The following is a 12807-nucleotide window of genomic DNA, read 5'->3' as shown; positions in this document are numbered from 1 at the left end:
CATCACCTTTCGCTCAACGTCGAACTATAAGCAGAAGTGTACATTCGAGCCATCTGTTTGCAGTATTTTGAACTTCCAAGTATGCAGTGTCCGATTGAATGTTGACCAGTGGCGGTAATTGCTTTCACTTGTGATATTGTGTGAAGAACATCAAATATCACGTCAATAGACAGTGAACAATGTGTGTGTGAGAAACGACGTGCAGAAAAACCATGAATTCAGCATAACACATCGGGACGCTACACTATAGCGCTAATAAGTGGAGAGAAATGAAAACGATGAATTGTTCACTTCAGAAAGTTGATTGATTGATTGATGTCCTGTCGCTCTTAGCCAGAGCGTAGGGCCTCGACAAAGCAGCGCCAACGAGTTTTATTACGAGCCAGAACTTTCAGCTCCCTCCAGGTCTTTCCTTCCTTCTTTGCCTCCTCTTCAATGGTTCTCCTCCAGGTTGTTTTTTGCCTTCCCCTTTTCCTCCGTCCCTGGGGATTCCAGGAGAGCGCTTGCTTTACGACAGCGTTTTGATCCTTCCGCAGGGTATGACCAATCCACCTCCATTTTCTGCTCTTAATTTGTGTGGCTATTGGCTCCTCATTTGTTTGTTTCAAAAGGTCTTCATTTGTTATGATGTTGGGCCAAAACACGCGAAGGATCCTTCGGAGGCAGCGGTTGATGACTATTTGGAGACGATTGGTACTTCAGAGAGTTGCTTTATGTTAATACATTAATGTACTAGCCAAATGTAAAATTTGTGTAAAGCTGAATTTTGTACCTCAGTATCATATTCTGCCAAATACTTGGAAATCAAAAACATTAATAGCCACAATTGGTGTATTTAGTATAATTTTTTAATTGCTTCCTCTGTCTTTTTGTGTGGTGTAATTATGCACTCTGTTAAGATATAAAATGGTTGCAGCATTAATAAAGTTTTTTCAGCATGAATGGCAGCATTTTGATTTTCAGAAATTAAAAAAAAATGTATTTATCTCGAGATGTTCATGCTGCAGCTAACCATGTTATTGCAACAGGCTCTTCATATATAGTGACATTAAATTGTTTACATGCTGTGAAAGTTGTAAAGCTCTTTGCATTCATCCTGTATTACAAAAATACAATACTCACACAATGCAGAGCAGCCCCTATTTTCCACTTGTGACCCAAGATGAGAAATAAAGAGAGACTATTTTTGGTTCTTCGTTGGCAAGACTCCATTTCCAGTATTAATATGTTACCTTACTGTTAGGGCAGTATCTTGTAGTCTGAATTGCATTTTCCAGCAAGGATTTTGATTATATGCTGTTCACTTGACATGATTTTCATAGCTGCCTGAGATATGAAACTTTTCTCAGTTTTTAAATGTGACTTAAAAATGCAACACCAATGTGCTAATAATGGCAGAATTGTTTTCTCTTTTTGTTTATTTAACTCTTTTTCAATTGTGCAAATTACATAACACTGAATGTCAGAATGATTATAAACTGTGAATTGGAAAGGAAGTGAAGGGAAATAGTTGCTTATTTCCCTGTCCCGACTGAGGAACATCTCAAAAAACCTCAGTCAGGCCGAGATAAAACAGTAGTGCTAATCGCTACACTGCATGTTCTTTATTGCATGATTCAAGTACACATTACACACAGAAAATGTTTATACAAATACCATGAATCAGAAAAGTGCATCATTTCTTACAAATGTAAAGATACATGGGACACTTCAGTCTTTATACAAGAACAGAATACTCCCACCAGAGCAAGCCCAGAGCCGTGGCAGATGAGGAATGCAAAGGCAGACTTGTTGACACACAAGCTGATGGAATGTGCTATGGTCTCACATACAACTTGCTTTTTTACCAAATGCAACATATAAAATGTATGAAAACCAGTAGAAAAATTGAAAAAGTTTACAAATCTGTAGCAAGTTGTATGCGATCAGCCACACCATGTGTCAGACCCGTCTGGTGGAAGGATCAGTTGGGCTATGTACAGCATATTCATCAGGCATACACATAAACAGATATGTTGAAACCTAGTGGTCATCGGGTGCATTGCATAAAACAAAATGTAACAGTGCTGATCATAGTTCACCATTGTTTCATAATAATCAAGTACTCAACTTCATGCAGTGAATTACAGCACATGCCAGTCACATCATAAAATAATGAACGTTATGATATTTCAGTTCAGCGGCTCTCAACCTTAGGCCCTTTATACAGTCACAAAATCTAATCAAAAGAATTGGTTTTTCTGAAGTGTCAGAAAGCATAAGTCTGAGTTTTGGAAGGCCCTCTTTGTGGAAGATTAGGGCCATAGTAAAAAAAACAGGATAAGCTTTACCTTGTATCTCCATCTAATGAACAAAGAAGGCCAGCATGGAAGGTCACCTACCTCAACATCGACCACACATATTGTTACTTAACTCCTGCAATCATCATCTCATCTGTCACCCATAGATGTTGACTTACCTGAGACTTTGTCAAAATGCAAGTTGTTACAAAACATCACCCAGTCTCTTAATTTGAACCACAAGTCACAACATTCAAATTCACGTTAACTGGCATCATCTACTTTGGATGGCAGCAACCCGATGACAAGGTTTCTCCTTTGGCTTCAATACAAAGAGTGAATATTGTCGCATGATTAACCACAGATATTGTGTGTGCAATTCATTCACTTGCTTTGGCAGTCACAAAAATTATGTACAATTGGCTCCCAACAAATGGTAAGCATAATACACAACATGCAGACAAGTGGGGAACGTGTTCGTTGTAATGTCTGATTGCCGTGTCACCAACACAGGACCTCATTGTGGCAGCGTAAAAATATAGAGACAAAAATCAACTTGAATGAGACAGGAAACTTACATTCTGTGTATCTTCCCATCATCATGCAGACAGCAACACAGCAAGGGGAGCTTTGAAGAGTGGCAAATCCTCCATTCATTCCAGTCCACATCATCACAATTCACTTTTATAAGATAAAGCTTAATATTATTTTCCATAACCTTTTCAGTTTTTTAAACGACCACTTCCCAGTAGATATCCTCGCAAGACTTATGAATGCTTTTTGTTTCTTCCAATGTGAGCACCTATTTGTACAACGAAAGTTTCTTGATTTAATATCCCTCATTCCTGACTCTTTTCATACCTCATTCAGATACATATACTTTACACTCATCCACCAGAGTGAAAAACCATATTTCCAACCACACAAAGCAAAAAGATAAATGTTTTATATAGTATAATATTTTGTTTTTTCAAAAGCAGATGAGGCAATAAGAAACCGTTGACTTAATTTCACAGTGAGTCTTATGTTAAATTTTAAAACTGTTATTTACTGTTATTATCTATTATATAACACGTGATGCTATTGCCTGGAAGTATACCAGGTGCTGTGTATGGAATTTGGTCAGCAAGAAAGTGTTAATGTATCTTTTATAAGTAGGCCTATATCATATGATTTTTTAACAGTATATCATACACGTAGGTTTTGGTACAAACTCTTAGGTGGAATAAATTGGATGCCATATAAAGAATATCATTTCAGGGCTCATTCACTACATAATTTTGAATATTTTAATTAAATGAAAGAGAAGTTTAAACTTCATTACAAGATGTTGCAGTTGTATTTGCTTAGAGGTTAAGATTTTGCGCACTCTGAACAAATATAAACAATATAAAGATTTTGTATCCTGTAAATAATGTAGCTAAGTATTAGAATTTAACAACTCTTACATAAGTTACAGAAAGCAAAATTTATTTGTTTTCAGAGTCAGTTACTAAATTTATTTGAGGGAATACAGTTTGGAGTTGTCACTATATCTATCTTAGTTAAGCCTTATTACCAAGTGATCCATTCATGCTGGGCGGACTGAAACTAAACACAAACTTCATACTATTTGAAGCAAAGTTTGCATTTTAATTTGTTGTAAAGGACGGGGTTCAAACCTAGAAAACTTGGAACAGACTGTATATCTCAGAATTAACAAACTTCTAAAGTATTAATTATTTTGAAATGAAAGATTGGACTATAAAAATTGGGGGGTATGCTTTTGGTCCCCTTTGTATGTTTAACGATGAAATATACCTCACATGGTGCTGTCTGCTACTTACGTCATGCCATCTCTATGTGTGTGGCAAGTACTGGTCTGAATCACCACTTGAAGCCATGGAGAAGTTGGCTGAATCCCGATCCTGCTTGTGCTGCAGTGGGCTATATTTGTGAGGGAAGGTGTGGTGTCCCCCTGACAGCCCTGCACTGGTTACTACCCCACTAGCACAGTGGTGCAGTCGCTTCATGAATGGATTAAAGAGACGCACATGTGAGGGGATGGTCGTGTGCTGGCGGGGTGTGCTTGGGCCACCTGTGGGGAGGGGCATGGTGGAGCAGTGTGGGTACACTGTGGCCACCTGCTGTGTGGGGTACAGGGGAAGAGTGGCAGCTGGGTGGTCTGTGAATGATGTCATGCGCATGTTGGTAGAGCGACCAAAGGGCTCATCTGTGGTCTTTGGGCGGGCCTGCTTGCTGCGCCGAATGACCACAGTGCTCTCCACAACAGGGGCTGGTGGTACAGCATTGCGCTGTAGTGAGAAACTTCGCCATGCTGGGGGAGGCTGTCGTGATGGCTCCACTGTCAAGTCATCCACACTTGTAGACCGAGGCTTGTGTGTCTCTGAACTTGAGTTGGAGTGTACACCACTAGATGTCTCACTGTGACATGGTGGAGAGCCCCCAGAACTGTCAGAGTCAGAGCGAGGAGTCAGCTCATCGTGGGGCATCCCCGAGTCTGCACGGCGTAGACAGCGTGGTGTGGTGCTGACTGGCTACAATGAAAGCACTGAATTTAAGGTTTATAGACTCATTCAGTACACTGAGCCATGTATTGGCTTTTATTCTGCTACATTACACTCTTAGTCAACCACATATAGGAGTCAGATTCGAACCAAAAATTACACTCAAGAGTCACCTGCATAGTCAGGTTCTTCTCACCACTGTATAATATCCCACTGTATTACACTCAGCCACTCACCTGGAAGTGTCAGGTTGTTCTCACCTATTTCTCATATTCCTATGCAATAAAAATCAGCCACTCACCTGCAAGTGTCAGGTAATTCTGATATCGAAGTTTGTTCTGAGCCACTCACCTGCTGTGAGTCTGCTGTGCTACTATGCACCATTACTGCAACAGGAGCAGTGGCAGGGGTATCACATGGGGTTGGAGGGGGTGGCAAGTCATCATGGGATGGCTCTGGAGTGAGGAGGGGGCTGGGGTCCTCATAGTCTCCTGGAGTGAGATCTCGGTTTGTGCGAGCATACGTGATGCTGTCGTCCTTCAGCGCAGAGTCCAGGAGCTGCAGAGGGCAGGAAAGTAGAGTTAGAGGGCAGCACAAACACAGTTAGAGGCCAGTTACAGTTACAGTTACAGGGCGGTGAATGCAGTTAGTGGTCAGTACTCATATAGTTGGAGAACAGCACTAGTACAGTTAGAGGTGAATAACAGGGCAACAAATACAATTTGTGGTCATAAAGGTATGGGTAAAATACTGAGCTCAATACCTTGTTCTCCTCAGACATGGTGTCACTTGGAATTTCCCGTAGGGTTGCATAGTCACCATCATCCTCCTCGCTTTCAGTCAGCTGGTCCAGTGCCTTGTTCCCTTTATTGCCTCCAGACTTTGCTAGTAGTGACTTGCTCTTCCTGAGATAGAACAATGCATCTCAAATTCTGACTGAACAATGAATGCCTTTTCTTCACCTTTCCTCCTGAACCATGTGGTTGCTTCTTGTTGGATAACACATGACTCTTGTGCTTGTCTAACATGTCACTCAACTTCCACTATAAGATCTTTTCAAAGGCTTCCTAACCTACCCACATTCACCTTGAAGATGGCAACTGCAATGTTTGCCAAAAGAGCAGAAAACCTCAAATGGTTAATGCAACTTGTTCTGAAGGCCAAAATTGTACATAACCACGTAGTAGTTCACAATTATGTCTAAATTAACATGCATCATATGCTTTATTGATGGCTTAACCTGTACTGTATGAGAATCAGGATTTTAAATCATATTACAGATCTGCCATCTAAACTCTAAGTACAGCTTTATGTTAGTGCAATACATGGTCAGCTGAACTGAGTGTTAAGATGCAGTGCACAATTAAAATTAAATCTGTGGCGTAACAGCTCAAGAGAGCCAAAGCCGACTAGTTTGACTGCTGGCGTCACGTTCACATGATTAAGCAGAGGTGAACGATCATCCAACCAGATATAGGGTGACGTGTGGTCAGCATGACGAACCCCCAGCCATTGCTAGCTTTCCTGATCGGATTACGCTACCCATTGTAGCTCCCCAATTTCCTCACGATGCTGGGTTGGCACTGGTCCCACACACCGGTCGAAGATCTCATGAGAAAATTTCTTCTCCCCCGAGACTCGAACCAGCGCGCATTCCGTATCGCTGGTCCAAAGCATGATGCCTCAGACCACGCGGCTACGGCGCGGGACGCAGTGCACAGTTGATAAAGGTTAATTCTGTATCCATGTTGATGGTTATATAGTTGCGTGTGGAAGGCAAAGAACCCAACAGATAACTATGATGACCCCACATATTTGCAAGCACTTGGCTGTCATTACAGTACAATGCTGAGGCACTTGAACAAACACTCACAAGACCACTTCTTCTTGTAACATACGACAACCTCTGGTTTACTCAACAAACTTAACAGTAGAATAATATGGACCCACAGTAAAAGTTGGACGTTACTGGAAAATTCTTTGGGTCTACGAATACAAAGAGTAAGTTATTAAGCTGGTCAGGGAATACCTGAACTTTTTAAGGATCCTGAAGGATCATTACCATGTTGAAAAGAGCCTGCTGCTGGCCTCTATCATGAGCTTGTTAAACCTCGTCAACACCTCATACCCTTTTAGTTAATATAAAATAAGTAAACAAACAACTATTAACACTATAAAAAGACACTATTGCCATATGCGTTTCAACCTCAAGAGGTCATCATCAGTGGAATCTGGGAAATTAATTCATTTAACCAAATGGTTTAAACTGGATTTAGAAATAAATAAGGTGTTTCACAAAAGTTATTTCAAACAATACTGCACTAGATGTTGTCAATCACAGAGTAGAACTATGCACTTTGCTATTGATCCGATGGTTCGGTAGCCGTAGATGGTCTGCGGCGAGCTGTGGTTGCGTTGTCCATACCTGTGAACTCCAGTGCAACTCAGGGACACTTCTATCCTCTCCTCAAAAACCGGCTGCATGGATCGGATAATCAGGGAAGCCATCGAGATCGAATTACATCCCGATAACTTCAACAGGGAAGATGGACTTCACCTGAGCCGATCCTGGAAGCCTCTGATTCACACACTTCGAGGACTCCGAGAGTGAGCAAGAGTACACCGCCAGAACCAACCAGACCACTAATAAGGCCCTTTTCAGGGCCCCGATCCATTCAACCAAACTCCCCCTTTCTCTCTTTACTTTCTCTCACACTCGCCCACGCGCTCCTATTGGTCCACTCCCACGCCTGCTCCCATTGGCTTAGGGCAGGCTACTCCTTCACATTCCGGCTCCTATAAACCTAGCCCTATTGGCATATTCATCGCCCTGATGACGGAGTCAGTATGACCTCTGAAATGTTGATTAACATCGACCAGACTACACAGCGCAACAGCCCAGAAGACAGAATTCTTCAACGAAACTTTATGCCTAAGATCACAAAATGTGCTGACACCAAAGTTTTCTATTTCAACAGAATTTTGTTTGAAAATGAAAATACTTTCCCCAACATGTTCTGTGGATGTGGAAAAGAGCAGGTAAAAATATGGTGTGATATCTGGTTCAAATCTGAGACAGAATGTTCTCTTCAATAATCGGTGCCACAGAATGTCTCACCTTGTGGAGGCGTTGTCATCAAAAGTGACCTTGTGTTTGCCACTCAGTTTGCGGTTCAGCCAGGTCAGGCGGTCTGAAGTTGCATCAGGGGATGTCTTGGGTGAGGGTGGCTTGGGTCGCAACCAGTAGATCTGCTCCTCGCCATCTTCGACAGTGGAGACAGGACCATTGCCTGCGAGCAGAAGCAGTTGGAAGCATAAGCTATTGTGCGAGTAATGTAGAGAGTGGATCGGCATTGTGAGCTCCTAGCGATGTGTACCTTACCTTTGGCCTTGCGTTCCATTGCTGTCCGCTGTATGACACTCATGATGGCCTTCTTGGGTGATATGTCTGCAATAGTGTAGGTTCTGCCATTTCCCACTACCAGCAGTGGGGCTTCCATGGCATCTTGACGCTCTGACACCAGATCCACATCTGTCACAAGCTTCACAGAGCGTGCAGAGCGGACTGTGGCACGTCCCACAGTGACACGGAGTTTAAAGACCCAACGTTGCTTAAGGGTGAGTAACAGCCATAGCAGAATCCATAGGAACAGATGAAGGATGGCACCTACTGCAGTGGCAAGGATGGCACCATCTAGTGACCCACGGTATACCATGGTGTAGTCAAACAAGAGTGGTGCATTGCACACTGAGAGTGCCAACAGCACACACAGGGCAGCACAGTGTGTGAAGTATCCCCAACTGGCACCGCCTGCACCACCCAGCACCACTACGCGCCGTTCTCGCTCAGTTCGCAGGAATGCGTTGAAGCGCCCATACCCATACAGGTACAGCACAAGGCTTGAAGCCAGAACTAGCATGCTGGACAGCACAAACAGAGCCAGGGTGACATAAGCATTGAGCAGGAAGGGCTGAGGGATCCTTAGCAAGGGCAGGGCTTCAGCTGCCCCCACCACCTGCACCTTGTAGAGGACACTGACTCCTGCAAATGCCAGCAGGCTCTGCAAACCATTTGCCAGCAGCTGTAGTGAGAAAAGTGCTGCAAAGCCCTTGTTGGTGTTCCAGAACACAGCCGGGTAGCGCACCGCATACACAAGGAGGGCCAGCGCATAGTTGAGAAATTCAGCAGACACAGGCCCTGTGGTGGCAGCCAGCTCCTCTGCCTCCAGGTTGGGTGACACCAGCTCCTGCATACCATAATGAATTTAATCTTCATATACTGCAGTATATGAAAATCTACATGTGTTATAAAACAGCATCACAATTTGCATTAATAAACTGAAAATCTAAAGACAATAACAGAACAGAATTTTTAGGCTGTGCATATATTTTCTGACTTTTGTGTATATCAGTCAAATAAAATCCATACTTCACATGAAGCTTAAATAGAACTTCACTGATATTCTATAAAAACAGCTCACCATACAGAAAATTTGTGTAAAGTCATCACTGTGGAAATCTTTCATTTTAAACATCTTTAACGTGGATATTTAATGAAACAGGTACATTCTGACTCTTATGTAGTAGATTTGTAACTGGAACCTACACACACGCAGGCACACAGAAAATAAAAACTTCATAACAATTTTGGTAAAAGAAACCTTGAAAGAGACTGGGAGATTCTGATGTAGGTCTGCATGGAAGAAAATTATAATAAATAAAGAAGCAGGGTTGTAATAATGTCTAGTGGGTTGAACTGGAAGACAATGGTGTTCAGTGACAATCTTCTGTGGACACGGTAATGAACCTTTGGGTACCTGCAGACTGCGCAGCGCTTGACTCTTGGCAGTGCTCATAGATGGCGCCATTGTTGCGATTTCTGTGACGTTGATCATATTCGATGGTGGCGCCGTTACCGATGACGTGAGAAACGGCAGTGGCGTGGGCAGAAAATTTGTATGATTCGGTGACGTCATGAAACTCAGAACCACGAGCCGGTCTCGATGCACAACCATGAAGTCCAGGTCTGTTCGCCAGATAGCATCTGCAACAGGAAAGTAATGAACGCCATATTGCTTGAATGTGGCATTCAATACGTGCCGCAATGTGCATATATGAATGTAGCGAATACTTCGTTACGAAATCTATGGATTAAGGTAACGAACACCGTGACAGGAATATGACGATACAAATAACACACAGGATTGTAATGATTAACTCTGCAGAGGTAATAGAGGAATACAACACCGAATAAAATGTGCAGGCCTATAAGAATTAACATATCATACCGGACATTTTGTGCAGAACTATGCAGGAATGTAACATTGCTACAGTAATGTGACAGTGAACATCGCGAACAGTACTGTAAGGATTAACACTGAAAGCAAGAAAACTACGAATTAGAGTAATGGACATGACTACTTGGATATTGATCTGTGTAATATGGTATAAGTTTACCGACGTTTCGGAGTTCTACCAAATTACACGGTGCAACATCCCAGAAGACAACTCGTCTTCATACTCGCCGCCATGAGAACCTGAAATCTCACGCAGTACAAAGGAATGTGATGATGAACGTGTGCATTGATTTTAGTGTAAAACTGTGAGGCGGTGACGTAACTTGCGACTGATAACAGATTCGAGTGGTGAAGAGTGCGTACGGACTGCATCTCGAGTTTCTTTCAAGTGCTCTTCTAAGTGGCTAACATGACTACCTGTAGTCTACGGTAGAGAATTTCCCTAAGTAAACATTTCTCAGCTTCTACCATACGCCGTCATACTAAAACATCTCGGAACGAAACGTAACACAGTACAGAAAAAGTTTTGTGAGCGCGCATGCGCGAGTGCTTCCGTCTGTGAATGTGTTTGTGTGTATGCATATATATATATTTATTCATATAATTCTCTCACAATTCTTTGAATTATATAAGTTGTGTATAATTTTTGTGTTGAGCATTACAAATTAATAGAAAAACGGCATTTAGAAAGTTACTAAGATATTGAGGTTAGAGTATAAATTAGGAATCATACAACTAAATCCATGGAGCAAGGTCCTTAGTGAGTAACTAAATTCAGATGTCAAAAAATTGTCAGCCTGTTGCGGTACCGGAATGTTCATAGCCTTATTCACAAGAACTCACCAGGTTCATATTCTAATAATTTAATTAAAGTATTAACCTCCATTCTACTGCCTATTCCACAAAGTGGTTGACTAAAATTGTGTGGTACTCTAGCTGACGAGATACTTCCTGACAATCCACATTCCACTTCCCGTCTCTCAAACTTTTCACCCTCGTTACGCCCTAATTTGTCAAATACACATGACAGCACACCACAAAATTTCGCCTCGCAAAAAAGAGGCTAGGAAACTGATTTTACTAAAAGAAAAAAGGCATATGAAAATAAACACATGTAACTTTGTTGAATAAAATTGTCGATGAAGAACCAGTGTATGTGAGTGTGTGTATTACGAATTATGTTCACGAAATACAAGATATCGTCTTTTTTTTAACTATGAAGTGCAGATACACAATTTTTATAAAAAAAAATTGCGTTCCCTACAATTTCTTTATACACCCCAATCAAAATCGACTGCACACAGAAATAACTTTAGCATTTATCTTCATGCCAACCGCTGTCTTCCGAACAATTAGCGTCAAATACCGAACTGGATGTCACGACTCACTTCAATTAAGCTCATACTTTTTTTTTTGAGTTCTTCTGAAAAATGCTGTTTCTGTCGGGAGTTTTCCCAGACGCTTCCTTCAGGAACGTGCACAACTTTATCATTCCTCGGTGTTCTGAGAGCGCAAGTCATTGGAGGGGTGGGAACCCCTCCTTTTTTAATATCACGCGAATCGCATATCTCATCCCCCTGCTACATTATCCACCCCTGTCCCTAAACATGAGGGAGTTGCTGGAAAAAGAAATTCACACCTTGGGGGTTAGGAACTTCTCTACAGGGATGCCAACTTGCAGACCTTACTCTTACGAAGTAAAATTCTGGTAACCATCCTACACGCCTCCTGCAAAGGATTAGCTTGACGATTATAGTGTCCTTCAGTATAATTGGCTGCTGAATCGAATTCTGCTCATTGTGAATTACCAGTGAGCGGAAGGGTGGTATGCCTGTTCCCTGCCTAAAGCTGTTACCTTATTTCTGGTGGAGATGAAGGGCGATTTGTGTAGCCAACCTTGCAAATTCCAGTACTTGATTCTTTGCATGAAAATACAATAAAGAAACCAACTTTACTCGATGTTAACACTTGGCAACAGCGTACGTTCTATATTCTTCGTTTCTTTCCCCCTCTATGTCACTGGTGCACACTTCAGCCGCCAAAACTAACAAAAACAGACCACTAACACCGTAAACAGATCTTATGTGGGCATATACGATAATGTTACCGTTGTGGAGGATTATATTCAGGGCGCGCAGATGTAAAAACGCTACACGTAAGTTCTAGAAGGATGTGGGTGAGCGGTCGGTAATCTTCGCCCTTTGCAACATTCATGGAAAATAACAACCTAAAGGCAGGAAGAACTCTACCGCAGGGCTGAACAAAGTTTAATTACAGCGCAGCCAAAGTTTAACACAAATCCAAATCGTATCCAGTCACTTTTATCGACTGATGCGCCTGGTTTCATACAACAAGAGTTTCAAAAGTCACGGCCTTCCGCCACTACAAAGTTCGCGTAAGCTCACCTCAGTTTTAGTTTTAAGGCGCTGTTTACCGTTTACACCAATGCGTGTCTCGCGCAGGAAAGATGTAACTTAGAAAAGGACAGCGCTGTCGCAGGACTCCGCCTTTAGTAAGGTTTTTCGTTAGTTAGTTGGTTGGTTGGTCAGCCTGCACGTGAATGATATAACACAACACTCCCGCCAGGTCGATCAAGAGCAGTACGGGACGACACTCTCTTAGCCAGCCACGTCCCGTAGTCCATCGATTCTCGACGGTTATCTCGATTATGTATCTCGATAAAACTGAGAACTCGCTACGGGATTGGATGAATGCTATCAACGT

The 12807-nt window shown here is 42.2% G+C and overlaps 1 protein-coding gene across 4 annotated transcripts in view; it reads right to left on the bottom strand.

Annotated features, from left to right (window-relative positions):
• Nucleotides 1–1582: 1582 nt before the first annotated feature.
• Nucleotides 1583–12807, bottom strand: part of tinc (transmembrane protein tincar) — a 59433-nt gene continuing 48208 nt past the window's right edge. For 2 of the 4 annotated variants that reach the window (XM_087353787.1, XM_087353788.1), the window contains exons 4-9: nt 9604–9830; nt 8169–9033; nt 7905–8076; nt 5550–5691; nt 5138–5344; nt 1583–4816 (exon numbers count right to left, since the gene is read on the bottom strand). In XM_087353787.1, the coding sequence (XP_087209913.1) occupies nt 4118–4816; nt 5138–5344; nt 5550–5691; nt 7905–8076; nt 8169–9033; nt 9604–9830 (2312 nt within the window). In that variant the 3' untranslated portion in view covers nt 1583–4117. The other 2 variants (XM_087353791.1, XM_087353789.1) reach the window with 2 other exon arrangements.

Source organism: Zootermopsis nevadensis, unplaced genomic scaffold, assembly GCF_977971745.1.
Source record: "Zootermopsis nevadensis isolate Lab colony 2312 unplaced genomic scaffold, Znev_1.0 Znev_ptg000022l, whole genome shotgun sequence".
Taxonomy (NCBI): domain Eukaryota; kingdom Metazoa; phylum Arthropoda; class Insecta; order Blattodea; family Termopsidae; genus Zootermopsis; species Zootermopsis nevadensis.
This window is presented reverse-complemented; position numbering and strand designations above follow the sequence as displayed.